Raw genomic sequence first — 15,537 nt, 5'->3', positions numbered from 1 at the left:
GTGTGTGTGTGTGTGGTGCAAGCAACATATGGAGGGGGAATTATCGTCAATGTTGATGTAAATAAATCAGGACAAAGGCCTGAAACACTAAGATCTGGCCAGACTCGTGGCACAAAGATTGCCGCTTGCAAACCCTAGGCACGAAACGCAGAAGAACCTGTAAGCAGAGGAATCCTTGACTTGAAACGTGTTTGCGGGAGTGTATCATTGGCCCCCGTGTGTGTAGGAGGCTGCCAGACGGCCGTTGATGACGATGTGGCCGAGTGTTGACGAAAGTGTGCAAGATGTGGAGGCTGGTCACCACAGGTGCCCCCCAGGTCACCTGTGGCACGAGTCCTACCACCGCCGTTATCCACTATCAGAGCGGCAGTTGCTTTATCACGAAACAAGGAAAGCCAGCCCTCCGGCACGCGGTAAATCCCGTAAATTGTTCCCATATGAAGTCAGCAGCGAGATGTACATCCGCCTTGGCAGTGCAGCTTGCAGGTGGTGGGAGGTGGTCTGGTCAGACGGCAGACTGCGTGAGTGGCGAGACACACGCCTACCGCCGACCGCCTCTGTCGCACCCCCTGTCGCACCCCTGTCGCACCTTCGTCTCAACCTCGTTCAACCCTCGTCTCAATCCCGACACAGCCTCGTCGCAGCCTCGACGCCACTATGAGCCAGAAACAGGTCAGGCCAAATGAAGTAAGTGTACCGATGTTGGACGCGAGTGTGAGAGTGAGGAGGGGGGAAAGCGAGTGATCCTTCATCAAATTTAGAGACCAGTAATTAGGGGAGGAAAAATGCAACCGTGTATCACAGGAAAATGCAGATAGCATTAAAGAGCGGGTGCAGCTGGTTAAGAGGTCTTGACACTTGCTAAGTCATACTGCTGCAGCTTTAAGACACTCGCCTGTTGCAGATCAACCTGTCGTGCAGCTTCAACAATTATATTAAATGCTCAGTAATAATCATATAATAGATGAGAGTTCTTGTGTAGGAAGTTCTGAACACTGATGACAGTTAATATTTTCAATAATAATGAAAGAAATTGAAATTGAGAAATATGCAAATAATAATAGAAAAACATTATATATATATATATATATATATATATATATATATATATATATATATATATATATATATATATATATATATATATATATATATATATATATATATAATGTCGCATTTATTAGTCAGAGCAGCACTTTTAGGCTTAGTAAGCAAACAAATTTTTGTCCAACAACCATCACGATTTTACATAATTAATTTTGTCCATTTCTAATGTAATTAGTTCGTCCTCAAAACAGTTGCCATAATATTAACAACATGGATTACTAAATTCATTAGATCTGGTTTTACTTATGATAGGCACTGATAGGGAATTTTCAACATATTTATGTTAGGTTAGGTTAAAATAGGTTAGGTTAGGTTAAGTCAGCTTAGGATAGGCCAGGTCAGGTTAGAATAGGTTAGAATTAGTCGGGATAGCTTAGGTCAGGTTAGAATAGGTTAGGATAAGTCGGGACAGGTTAAGTAACGTTAGGTCTGGTCAGGTCAGGTCAGGTCACGTGTTAGATCAGGTAATAATGTTAAAAACAAGACCTCATTCTTGCTATTAAATTCAACATAACTCCAAACCCACAAGTTAATACCTCTGAAATGATACATTTTTAACAGAACTCGACTTGTTAATAACTCTAGCAATTAGGTACAAGACACATGACCAGGACCAGTGATGTAATTAATACATTAAAAATGAAAATATCGTAAGGGAGTCCCCCCAGTACGTTACGCATATATATATATATATATATATATATATATATATATATATATATATATATATATATATATATATATATATATATATATATATATATATATATATATATATATATATATATATATACATATATATATATATATATATATATATATATATATATATATATATATATATATATATATATATATATACATATATATATATATACGCCGTTAATCGTTATGTTTACTCACTAATCATAGTGTTCGCTCACTAATCATAGTGTTCACTCATTAATCATTGTGTTCACTCACTAATCATAGTGTTCACTCATTAATCATTGTGTTCACTCACTAAATATAGTGTTCACTAAATATAGTGTTTCACTTAACTATCATATGATTTTGCATTCAGAAATCATACTTTCACTCAATACGTCATTTTTTCATTAAAAACTCAAAAGCTTCGAGTGTTAAAATTGCTCGTTTCTAGCTAGGGTTTCTCGTTTCACCTGTCTAGACAATACCAACAGTTTCACCTGCCTAGACAACAACACAGTTTCACCAGCCTAGACAACAACACAGTTTCACCTGCCTAGACAACTGCACAGTTTCACCTGCCTAGACAATAGCACAGTTTCACCTGCCTAGACAACACCAACAGTTTCACCTGCCTAGACAACACCAACAGTTTCACCTGCCTAGACAATAGCACAGTTTTACCTGCCTAGACAACAACAACAGCTTCACCTGCCTAGACAACACCAACAGTTTCACCTGCCCAGACTACACCAACAGTTTCACCTGCCTAGACAACCCCAACAGTTTCACCTGCCTAGACAATAGCACAGTTTTACCTGCCTAGACAACAACAACAGCTTCACCTGCCTAGACAACACCCACAGTTTCACCTGCCCAGACTACACCAACAGTTTCACCTGCCCAGACAACACCAACAGCTTCACCTGCCTAGACAACACCAACAGCTTCACCTGCCTAGACAACACCAACAGCTTCACCTGCCTAGACAACACCATGGTTTAGGATCTATATCTTCGCTCCATTCAATCAATTGAACCAATTCCAGCCGGGGAGAAAAAACAAAGTTCCATAGTGTAAGTGGTTATAGGCACTTGAAAGGGTGGAATGAGGGAGAGAGCGGAGGAAGGAGGGGGGGGGAGGTAACCAGATGGGGTAGATACGGAGTAGATAAGGCGGTAGATGGGAGGGGGGATAAGGTGAGAAAAGGTGTAAGCCGCAGCATTCACTCCTTGAAGGTGTTCGATCCTTTTTCTTCCTTAATGGACCGGTTACCTGCTTGCTACCCCCTTGTTGGGGGCCACCAAGGGGGGGGGGGGATGGGGAGATCCACCCCCCCCCCCTTTTCCATCACACGACGCCCTCTGCTGGAAGGGATGTTCCTTCTAACTCCTGTTCTCTTTAAAAATCTCTTTCCCTCTAAGACTCATTTCTCTCAAATTTCCCGGTTTGGTTTCCCTTTCCCGAAGTTTAATACTTAATTACATTTCCTAAAAGAAAAACGGATTTCTCTTGTAGGAACCCAGAGAGTCCGGTCTGGCTAGACAAATATATCGGGAATAAATAAATATAAAGAATACATTTTTACTGTTGCCAATTTTTGACAGTTTCCCAAACCCAGGCAACGTAAGCACATTGTACTACATTAGTCGCCAATGTTACCCTTTGCTGGCATCACTTACCCTACCATCCCCTCTCTAACCTTACAGATCTCCCGCCAACCCTTCCCCCATCATCACAGACTCCCCCATCATCACAGACCCCCCCATCATCACAGACTCCCCCATCATCACAGACCCCCCCAACCCTCACCCCATCATCACACAGACCCCCCTCCCCCACAACCATCATAGATGCCTATTCCCTCCAATATCACACCACTCCCCCTTCTGACTCCAGACCTCAGCCATCACCACTAGACCAATTTCCCGATGGACCAACCGCGCGAAGTCGAGACCAAAGAGAAACAAGGTAATCCCAGTTAAGGCGTAGGCCTGTTGGATCTCCTTGGAGGCCGAGGCTTTCATATCCCGCCGGGCTCGACCTGGCCCTCACTCGCTTCTAAAGACCCCGACAGCTTAGCGCCCAGGGCCTCGACGACAGCAGGCTGATGTTCATTTAGATTGCACAAGGGGTGGTGAAATGGTCTAGGGGAAGGGTATCTTTCATACCCCTTCAATACCTGGAGAGGTATCTTTCATACCCCTTCAATACCTGGAGAGGTATCTTTCATACCCCTTCAATACCTGGAGAGGTATCTTTCATACCCCTTCAATACCTGGAGAGGTATCTTTTATACCCCTTCAATACCTGGAGAGGTATCTTTCATACCTCTTCAATACCTGGAGAGGTATCTTTTATACCCCTTCAATACCTGGAGAGGTATCTTTCATACCCCTTCAATACCTGGAGAGGTATCTTTTATACCCCTTCAATACCTGGAGAGGTATCTTTCATACCTCTTCAATACCTGGAGAGGTATCTTTCATACCCCTTCAATACCTGGAGAGGTATCTTTCATACCCCTTCAATACCTGGAGAGGTATCTTTTATACCCCTTCAATACCTGGAGAGGTATCTTCAATACCCCTCCAATACCTGGAGAGGTATCTTCAATACCCCTTCAATACCTGGAGAGGTGTGGAAAAACGTCCAAAAAGGCCCCGTAAGAACGTGGAAGGACTTGGAAGACGTGGGAGGAACATTGGGACAGGTAGACAGGTAGAACGAAGACTAAAAGTAGAGAGATTAAATTATACAAGGAAAAAATGACGAATGAACGATTGTATTCGCGTGTTGATAAAGAGCTTTGAATAACCAAATTTGTTTTAAGATTCGTAGTTTTTTTCGTTTTCTTTGTTTTTGTTTCGTTTTTTCAATCAGTTTACGATAGTTGAATAATCATTGAAAACTCTGGAAGCAATATTTTTTTCAATTGCAGCCACGAGCAAATATCATCAGTTCATACTTAGGTATGCTTCAGCCATATTCTGAAATATACTTAAGCTATGTTAAGTATAGTTAAGCCATTTTGTGGGATGTTTAAGCGATTCTGAAGTACACTTGAGCGATTTTGAAGTATACTTAAGGGATTTTAAAGTATACTTAGAATATTTTGAAGCGTACTTAAAGGATTTTAAAGTATACTTAAGCGTTTTTGAAGCATACTTAAGGGATTTTAAAGTATACTTAAAATATTTTGAAGTATACTTAAGGGATTTTGAAGTATACTTAAGCGGTTTAGAAGTATAGATAAGTTATCCTCAAGCATACATCAGCCATACACTGGCACGTACACAAGCCCTACTCCTCTGGTCATAAACAATACACAAATATACACGGCGCGTATTAACCATGAGTGGAGGAGACCGTGGGAGTGTATTACCAATTCACCGAGAGCGGTTCCCACGATGGCGGACCGGACCGCATGCGGTGATAGAGGGAGGGGGGGAGGAGGGGGGTGCCACCCGCGGGGACCTACACCACGGGTCACAGCTTGCGGGGGTCCGCACACCCGGAACACAGGTCAAAGGTCACTCGTTTCCTGGGTCATCGGGGTCGACAGGTAAGGTTATATCAAGGATGTTTTCTGAGGATGGAGGTTATGACGTAAGGTCAAGAGACAGGCCTCAGAGAAGGTCAGTAGACAAAGGCACAAGATATGATTGCGCGATATGAATGACAAACAGGTCAAAGGTCACTACGGAGGACTGTTAAACCTCCACGTCAGGGTCAACAACAGCTGATCGGCAGAGTTGCAGAATCTGTGATGAGCCGAGCGGACAGCACGCTGGACTTATGATCCTGTGGTCCCGGGTTCGATCCCGGGCGCCGGCGAGAAACAATGGGCAGAGTTTTTTTCACCCTATGCCTTTATTACCTAGCAGTAAAATAGGTACCTGGGTGTTAGTCAGCTATCACGGGCTGCTTCCTGGGGGTGGAGGCCTGGTCGAGGACCGGGCCGCGGGGACACTAAAAAGCCCCGAAATCATCTCAAGATAACCTCAAGATGAGAGTGACGGACACCGCCTTGACCACTATTTACGTGAATGTGAACAACTGAGAGACATCAGAAATATGTGTAGGATAATAAACCCCACATAGTTTGAATTAGGAAAACACTATTAGTCAAATATTTATACTGTTCTTAAAAGATTCACCCATTTTGCTCCCCGCAAGATAACGTAAGCTTTTAAGGGTTGATAGATGTTAATCTTCTTGTTTGAGGAGCCGTTCACTTGAGAGAGTTAAGCAAGTCCCAGCTGTGTCTGGGTACAAGTGACAGGATAAACAACCCAGCGGGTTTTCTTCCTATTGGGGAGTGCTGTACATGCTGCTATGGCGGTGTGTCCCGGGGGATGAGTGACGCTGCCCAATAAACTCGCCCCTCGGGGCAAAATTTAAAAAAAAAAACAGGTCAATGTGAACATGTATACATTCCCTGGAGCAGGTGTTCTCCAAGTAACAGGTGTCCCGTGCCCCATTACTGATGTACCTTGTCCCATTACACATGTACATTGCCCCCTTGACAGGTGTATCTTGTTCTATGGCAGGTGTACATTACCAATTACAGGTGTACATTTCACCTGTAATTTAATTACAATGTACATTACACCTATAATATAACTTCACCTGTAAAGTAATTACACCTGTAATGTAATTACACCTGTAATGTAATTACACCTGTAATGTACCATGGCAGGTGTACATTACCATGACAGATGTACAGTGCCTATTACAGGTGTTTTACACATTGATAGGTATCACTTAACCTCAGTCAGGTATTTGTCTAATAGTATTTGAATAACTGTGCTGACGTTATTAAGCTCCCGGCCTGGAGCTTCAGCTCTTGGACCCCATTTCTCAACCTTCAGTTACCTGGTGTAAGGTTACTGCCTCTATTTACTTGAATTCATAGTGTATTCTAGCTGCTCACTACTCTGGCACTTATATGATATATTTCTGTGTCTCTATGGATAATTTGGCACTCAGTTTCCACCTGCGTCTCCTCGTTCGAGTAACACGCATCCCAAATAATATGTTTTCGTTATCAATTATCCTGTGAATTTTATATGTTGTAATCATGTCTACCCAACCTCTTCTCTCTCTCTTGCAGTGATGTTAGGATTAATTCCATTAATGCATTCCGGTAACTAACTGGTGTTTCTCGTTCTGGGTCTGGTGCAATATCTCTGGATGTTTTGCAACTTTTGTGTTGTGTTTAACTAGATAAGTGTTCCATATTGGCGCTGCATACTCCAGAATGGGCATGACGTATGTAGAATATGATGTGGTCGTCAGGTATGATATCAAACGTCCTTTCTACCTGTTTTTTTAATGGTTTCGTATCGCATTTGACACCTGGGTTTCAGCCTTCCGTTGACAGCACCCACCAGTTGTGTTACTGTGCTCCTGCATGAATTAAAATCTTGTCAATATTGTCCAAAATATTGGACACTATCTTAAGTTCATCCAGGTTATCTTGTAGTTTGCTGCTATCTTCCTTGGAATCTTATCTTTTTTTCATAATTGTGGCATCAACAACAAATATTAAGGTGAATGTGTTTCCCCGTCTGGACGATCATTGGCATATATCATAGGAGGATATATTCGTTTGCCTTGTTCGGGTTGAATGTAGACACAGTAGTCGCTTCTGTATATATTTATTGAGTGAGGCAAACAGGTGTATACCTGGCCAGCCGAGGTCCACCTACTCTGAGTCTGTGAGGAGAACTGAGGCTGCTGCATGGAGCATGGCTTGATGCTCCTCTGTCTGGCATGACGTCAGAGGCCTACTTGCCTGTGATTGGTTATATTCAAACTGACATAGAATTTGAGTATAACAGATAGGCTCTGTTGCTAACTCTTGCTGAAAGCTCTACGTTACTATAAATAAAAGTTGCCCTCTAGTCATAGTAATTGTTGCCGGGGTCTTTGTCATGAACAAAGTTTGAACAACCGTGGGACTGGACCGTCCCAGCCTGGAACAACTATGGGACTGGACCGTTGCAGCCTGGAACAACCATGGGACTGGACCGTTGCAGCCTGGAACAACCATGGGACTGGACCGTTGCAGCCTGGAACAACCATGGGACTGGACCGTTGCAGCCTGGAACAACTATGGGACTGGACCGTCCCAGCCTGGAACAACCATGTTCACAATCCTTTCTGATCAGCAGGTCACTAACCCTCTTTCCCTCTCTGCCTCTACTGAGTACATGACAGCCGCGAGGAACCGTTGACATGATAACTCACCTCTATGGAGGGTGACAGGTGCGGGTGTGTCTTGCGACAGGTGTGACTTGTCCCAAAACCGAGACGCATTTTATGACAAGTATATCTTGGTCCATGACAGGTGTATCTTGGTCCATGACAGGTGTATCTTGGTCCATGACAGGTGTATCTTGGTCCATGACAGGTGTACCTAGGCTCATGACAGGTGTACCTAGGCTCATGACAGGTGTACCTAGGCTCATGACAGGTGTACCTAGCCTCATGACAGGTGTACCTAGCCTCATGACAGGTGTACCTAGCCTCATGACAGGTGTACCTAGCCTCATGACAGGTGTACCTAGCCTCATGACAGATGTACCTAGGCTCATGACAGGTGTACCTAGCCTCATGACAGGTGTACCTAGCCTCATGACAGGTGTACCTAGCCTCATGACAGGTGTACCTAGCCTCATGGCAGGTGTACCTAGGCTCATGACAGGTGTACCTAGCCTCATGACAGGTGTACCTAGCTACATGACAGGTGTACCTAGCCTCATAACAGGTGTACCTAGGCTCATGACAGGTGTACCTAGCCTCATGACAGGTGTACCTAGGCTCATGACAGGTGTAAATAAGCTCATGACAGATGAACCTAGGCTCATGACAGGTGTACCTAGGCTCATGACAGGTGTACCTAGCCCCATGACAGGTGTACCTAGCCTCATGACAGGTGTACCTTATTACATGACATAGTCACCCGTCCGAATCGTACTGTGGGCCAGCCAGTTCACGAGTGGGGGGGGATGGGGTGAGGGGAGGTTGTGGGGGGTGAGGGAGAGGGGGGGGGGCAGGCGCAGAATGGTGGGTGCGGCTGGAGGGAGGCTGCGGACATTGGAGTCCCCCCCTGCGGCGCCTTGCGGTGCCACGTGGGGACTGCGGCCTCATCCGCCCATCACCGGATGCATTACACCTCCATAACGATGATTGCTCAATAAGCTACCAATAGTCGCTACTGTTCAATGACGTCATTCACCGGAACCAATCATCGGGCATGCAGGGTGCGTGGGGCGGGGCTAGCGTGCGCTTCTGGCCAATGGCGGAGGCTGGAAACCCCCGGGGGAGGCGGAGTCATAAGAAGGAGGGGCGCAGTGTCTCCCTTGTCCCTTGTACACACATTGTACTGTGCATTCTCCGCTACTACGCACCTGCGCTGGCTAGTCCACCAGTCTCTGCAACTCCCCCTGCATTGCTTTGCAACACGACTGCATTACCAAACATATCTGCAGCTCTGGGGAGGCACACACTGCAACCGACAGACACAAGTGAGTGAGAGGAGGGGGTGGGGGCGTAGGGGGTAGGGGGGAAGGAGGCCTACTGGGGTGTTGAGGTGGTGGTACAAGGCCTACCTGCCAGGTACGTCAGGTACGCCAGCGCCTGGCGTACCTGGGGAGCTTCAGTGTGGGTGTCTGTGTGGGCATGTATCTCTGTGGGCGTGTGGGTGATACTGTGGGTGTCTGTGTGGGCGTGTATCTCTGTGGGCGTGTGGGTGATACTGTGGGCGTGTGTCTGTGTGCTCTCCTATTTGTGCTTGTAGCTGTTGAACTTTCGGCTCTTTGGTCCCGCGTGTCTCAGTATTTAAATGTGGGCGTGTGTCAGTGTGGGCGTGTGTCAGTGTGGGTGGGTGTCAGTGTGGGTGGGTGTCAGTGTACTCACCTAATTGTACTCACCTAATTGTGCTTGCGGGGGTTGAGCTCTGGCTCTTTGGTCCCGCCTCTCAACCGTCAATCAACTGGTGTACAGATTCCTGAGCCTATTGGGCTCTATCATATCTACATTTGAAACTGTGAATGGAGTCAGCCTCCACCACATCACTTCCTAATGCATTCCATTTGCTAACTACTCTGACACTGAAAAAGTTCTTTCTAACCCTTTCTAAAGTGTGGGTGGGTGTCAGTGTGGGTGGGTGTCAGTGTGGGTGGGTGTCAGTGTGGGTGGGTGTCAGTGTGGGCGTGTGTCAGTGTGGGTGGGTGTCAGTGTGGGCGTGTGTCAGTGTGGGCGTGTGTCAGTGTGGGCGTGTGTCAGTTTGGGCGTGTGTCAGTGTGGGCGTGTGTCAGTGTGGGCGTGTGTCAGTGTGGGCGTGTGTCAGTGTGGGCGTGTGTCAGTGTGGGCGTCTGTCAGTGTGGGCGTGTGTCAGTGTTGGCGTGTGTCAGTGTGAGGGTGTGTCAGTGTGGGCGTGTGTCAGTGTGGGCGTGTGTCAGTGTGGGGGTGTGTCAGTGTGAGGGTGTGTCAGTGTGGGCGTGTGTCAGTGTGGGCGTGTGTCAGTGTTGGCGTGTGTCAGTGTGAGGGTGTGTCAGTGTGAGCGTGTGTCAGTGTGGCCGTGTGTCAGTATGGGCGTGTGTCAGTGTGGGCGTGTGTCAGTTTGGGCGTGTGTCAGTGTGGGCGTGTGTCAGTGTGGGCGTCTTTCAGTGTACTCACCTATTTGTACTAACCTATTTGTGCTTGTGGGGGTTGAGCTTTGTCTCTTTGGTCCCGCCTCTCAACCGTCAATCAACTGGTGTACAGATTCCTGAGCCTACTGGGCTCTATCATATCTACATTTGAAACTGTGTATGGAGTCAGCCTCCACCACATCACTGCCTAATGTATTCCATCTATTAACTACTCTGACATTGAAAAAGTTCTTTCAAACGTCCCTGTGGCTCATGTGGTTACTCAGTTTCCACCTGTGTCCCCTTGTTCGCGTCCCACCAGCGTTGAATAGTTTATCCTTGTTTACCCGGTTGATTCCCCTGAGGATTTTGTAGGCTATGATTATGTCTCTCCTTACTCTTCTGTCTTCCAGTGTCGTAAGGTGCATTTCCCGCAGCCTTTCCTCGTAACTCAAGCCTCTTAGTTCTGGGACTAGTCTAGTGGCATACCTTTGAACTTTTTCCAGCTTCGTCTTGTGCTTGACAAGGTACGGGCTCCATGCTGGGGCCGCATACTCCAGGATTGGTCTTACATATGTGGTGTACAAGATTCTGAATGATTCCTTACACAGGATCCTGAACGCTGTTCTGATGTTAGCCAGCCTCGCATATGCCGCAGACGTTATTCTTTTTATGTGGGCTTCAGGAGACAGGTTTGGTGTGATATCAACTCCTACATCTTTCTCTCTGTCCGTTTCATTAAATACTTCATCTCCTATTCTGTATCCTGTGTCTGGCCTCCTGTTTCCACCGACTAGTTTCATTACTTTGCATTTACTCGGGTTGAACTTCAACAGCCATTTGTTGGACCATTCACTCAGTCTGTCTATGCCATCTTGTTGCCTCCTACTATCATCATCTGTTTCAATCCTCCTCATATATTTGCATCATCAGCAAACATTGAGAGAAACGAGTCTATACCCTCTGGGAGATCATTTACATATATCAGAAACAGTATAGGTCCAAGGACTGACCTCTGCGGGACTCCAGTGTGTGCGTGTGTCAGTGTGGGCGTGTGTCAATGTGGGCGTGTGTCAGTGTGGGCGTGTGTCAATGTGGGCGTGTGTCAGTGTGGGCTTGTGTCAATGTGGGCGTGTGTCAATGTGGGCGTGTGTCAGTATGGGCGTGTTAGCGTGTGTCAGTGTGGGTGATTGTCAGTGTGGGCGTGTGTCAGTGTGGGCGTGTGTCAGTGTGGGCGTGTGTCAGTGTGGATGTTTGTCAGTGTGGGCGTGTGTCAGTGTGTCAGTGTGGGCGTGTGTCAGTGTGGGCGTGTGTCAGTGTGGGCGTATGTCAGTGTGGGCGTGTGTCAGTGTAGGCGAGTTAGCGTGTGTCAGTGTGGGCGTGTGTCAGTGTGGGCGTGTTAGCGTGTGTCAGTGTGGGCGTGTGTCAGTGTGGGCGTCTGTCAGTGTGGGCGTGTGTCTGTGGGCGTGTGTCAGTGTGGGCGTGCGTCAGTGTGGGTGTGTGTCAGTGTGGGCGCCTGTCAGTGTGGGCGTGTGTCAGTGTAGGCGTGTGTCAGTGTGGGCGTGTGTCAGTGTGGGCGTGTGTCAGTGTGGGCGTGTGTCAATGTGGGCGTGTCTCAGTGTGGGCGTGTTAGCGTGTCTCAGTGTGGGCGTGTGTCAGTGTGGGCGTGTGTCAGTGTGGGCGTGTGTCAGTGTGGGCGTGTGTCAATGTGGGCGTGTCTCAGTGTGGGCGTGTTAGCGTGTGTCAGTGTGGGCGTGTGTCAGTGTGGGCGTGTGTCAGTTTGGGTGTGTGTCAGTGTGGGCGTGTGTCAGTGTGGGCGTGTGTCAGTGTGGGTGTTTGTCAGTGTGGGCGTGTGTCAGTGTGGGCGTGTGTCAGTGTGGGCGTGTGTCAGTGTGGGCATGTGTCAGTGTGGGCGTGTGTCAGTGTGGGCGTGTGTCAGTATGGGCGTGTGTCAGTGTGGGTGTGTGTCAGTGTGGGCGTGTGTCAGTGTGGGCGTATGTCATTGTGGGCGTATGTCAGTGTGGGCGTGAGTCAGTGTGGGCGTGTGTCATTGTGGGCGTGTATCAGTGTGGGCGTGTGTCAGTTTGGGCGTGTGTCAGTTTGGGCGTGTGTCAGTGTGGGCGTGTGTCAGTGTGGGCGTGTGTCAGTGTGGGCGTGTGCCAGTGTGGGTTTGTCAGTGTGGGCGTGTGTCAGTGTGGGCGTGTGTCAGTGTAGGCGTGTGTCAGTGTGGGCGTGTGTCAGTGTGGACGTGTGTCAGTGTGGGCGTGTGTCAGTGTGGGCGTGTGTCAGTGTGGGCGTGTGTCAATGTGGGCGTGTTAGCGTGTGTCAGTGTGGGCGTGTGTCAGTGTGGGCGTGTGTCACTTTGGGCGTGTGTCAGTGTGGGCGTGTGTCAGTGTGGGCGTGTGTCAGTGTGGGTGTTTGTCAGTGTGGGCGTGTGTCAGTGTGGGCGTGTGTCAGTGTGGGCGTGAGTCAGTGTGGGCGTGTGTCAGTTTGGGCGTGTGTCAGTGTGGGCGTGTGTCAGTGTGGGCGTGTGTCAGTGTGGGCGTGTGTCAGTGTGGGCGTGTGTCAGTGTGGGCGTGTGTCAGTGTGGGCGTGTGTCAGTGTGGGCGTGTGTCAGTGTGGGCGTGTGTCAGTGTGGGCGTGTGTCAGTGTGGGCGTGTGTCATTGTGGGCGTGTGTCAGTGTGGGCGTGAGTCAGTGTGGGCGTGTGTCAGTGTGGGCGTGTGTCAGTGTGGGCGTGTGTCAGTTTGGGCGTGTGTCAGTGTGGGCGTGTGTCAGTGTGGGCGTGTGTCAGTGTGGGCGTGTGTCAGTGTGGGCGTGTGTCATTGTGCGCGTGTGTCAGTGTGGGCGTGAGTCAGTATGGGCGTGTGTCAGTGTCGGCGTGTGTCAATGTCGGCGTGTGTCAGTTTGGGCGTGTGTCAGTGTGGGCGTGTGTCAGTGTGGGCGTGTGTCATTGTGGGCGTGTGTCAGTGTGGGCGTGAGTCAGTGTGGGCGTGTGTCAGTTTGGGCGTGTGTCAGTGTGGGCGTGTGTCAGTGTGGGCGTGTGTCAGAGTGAGCGTGTGTCAGTGTGGGCGTGTGTCAGTGTGGGCGTGTGTCAGTGTGGGTTTGTTTCAGTTTTCAAAATGCGAACATTTGTTCGCATTTGTGTTGCTCACGTGGCCCCACAAAACGGAGGTGATTTGATAAAATAACTATGGCCAAGATTATCGTCAAAGTGCCGTCGGGATGATGGGCAAAGAGCCTCGGCTACCATCATCTTTTGTACAGTCACTGATTGTCGAATGGTTAAGGTCTCCTGTACACCAGTTGCATAGTGCTCCTGGTAGTATTGGTTCGAGTCACTTTTGGGGGGTGAGTTTTCAGTTTCATATATGCCTGGGGACCATTCAGGCTTGTTCGCATATATATATATATATATATATATATATATATATATATATATATATATATATATATATATATATATATATATATATATATATATATATATATATATATATATATATATATATATATGTCGTACCTAGTAGCCAGAACGCACTTCTCAGCCTACTATGCAAGGCCCTTTTTGCCTAATAAGACAAGTTTTCATGAATTAATATATTTTCTCAAATTTTTTCTTATGAAATGATAAAGCTACCCATTTCATTATGTATGAGGTCAATTTTTTTTTATTGGAGTTAAAATTAATTTTGATATATGACCGAACCTAACCAACCCTACCTAACCTAACCTAATCTATCTTTATAAGTTAGGTTAGGTTAGGTGGCCGAAAAAGTTAGGTTAGGTTAGGTTAGGTAGGTTAGGTAGTCGAAAAACAAATAATTCATGAAAACTTGGCTTATTAGGCAAATCGGGCCTTGCATAGTAGGCTGAGAAGTGCATTCTGGCTACTAGGTACGACATATATATATATATATATATATATATCTACCTACCCACTTACATCTGCACCTGCCCACTTCTACCTGCCCACTTACATCAGCTGGCAGGTGTACATGATCCCAATTTTACACGCTGTGCCACAGAGTGGGCCTCTCGTGCAGGCCCATCACCTCAACCACCATCCCCAAAAGCCCACAAGCAATCCAGCAAGGATGGCCCCATTGTAGACCAAGTTGCTGCAGAGTGCCTGGGTGCTGCAACAACACAACACGACATTGCTCGCCTCACAGCAGTAGCAGCACCACATGCAGGGGATTTCCTGTTAGCAACCCCAATGTCGGCAACTGGCACGCGTCTCACACCACACGCCCTCCGAATTGCTGTGGCCCTCCGCCTTGCTGCCCCAATCCACACCAGATATAGGTGTATTTGCGGCGAGGTGGTGACTGACAGGTACGGCCACCATGGCCTACTCTGCCAAAGCACAGGGGGATGGCACTCGAGGCACAGTGAAGTTAACGACATCATCAAGAGGAGCCTCACCACAGCTGGATGCCCAGCTGAAAGAGAGCCCTGTTACCTAACGCCCCGTAACTCTGATGCTCTTATTGGTCGCCCGGATGGTATCACAGTGAACCCCTGGAAGAATGGCAAGCAGTTGGTATGGGACTACACGTGCGTATCAACCCTGGCTAACACCTACAATTACCTCAGTGTTGCACAACCAGGTGGTGCTGACACCCACAGGGAAGCAGCCAAATCCCGAAAGTATAGAGAACTGGATCACCACTACAATTTTGTCCCCATTGCTTCTGAGACACTCGGCGCCTAGGGTAAAAGTGCTACAAGTTTTTTGAAGGAACTGGGTTCTAGGCTCATTGAAACAACAAGGGACCCAAGAGCTGCAAGCTTTCTTTTCCAGCGCCTCAGTGTGGCGATACAGAGGGGGAAATGCGCACTGCATCCAGGTTTCCTGCCCGCCATCTGAGGAGCTGGAGGAACTCGACAACCTATGATAACCATCTTTGTAACCCATATGTAACTCCTTTTTTGTAACAAAGTTCAAATAAAGTAAATATATATGTGTACATACAAAAGAATGGGGGTGGTAGGAGAAGATAAGAGAAGCCGTTGTTGACTAGGAACTCTGAACTCCTAGTCGGAGTGAAGAATTCTGTAGGGTAAGGCAAGTCCTAGTCAACAACGGATTCTCCAAT

General features: G+C 47.5%; 1 protein-coding gene across 7 annotated transcripts in view; it reads left to right on the top strand.

The window, feature by feature from the left end:
- The first annotated feature begins 301 nt into the window (after positions 1-301).
- The window catches only part of LOC123748405 (protein odd-skipped-related 2), a 49,779-nt gene continuing 34,543 nt past the window's right edge, over positions 302-15,537 (top strand). Inside the window, exon 1 of one of the 7 annotated variants that reach the window (XR_011227994.1) lies at positions 302-687. Coding sequence is in view for 3 of the 7 variants with exons in the window: in XM_069321848.1 (XP_069177949.1) it covers positions 658-687 (30 nt within the window). In the remaining 4 variants the exon portion in view is untranslated. Of the gene's footprint in view, positions 688-9,200; positions 9,330-15,537 lie in introns of those variants that run through there. The other 6 variants (XR_011227993.1, XM_069321850.1, XM_069321851.1 and 3 more) reach the window with 6 other exon arrangements.

The sequence above is a fragment of the Procambarus clarkii genome, chromosome 10 (genome assembly GCF_040958095.1).
Source record: "Procambarus clarkii isolate CNS0578487 chromosome 10, FALCON_Pclarkii_2.0, whole genome shotgun sequence".
NCBI classification, from domain to species: domain Eukaryota; kingdom Metazoa; phylum Arthropoda; class Malacostraca; order Decapoda; family Cambaridae; genus Procambarus; species Procambarus clarkii.
Note: the sequence above shows the minus strand (reverse complement) of the source record. Positions and strands in the feature narration are given on the sequence as shown.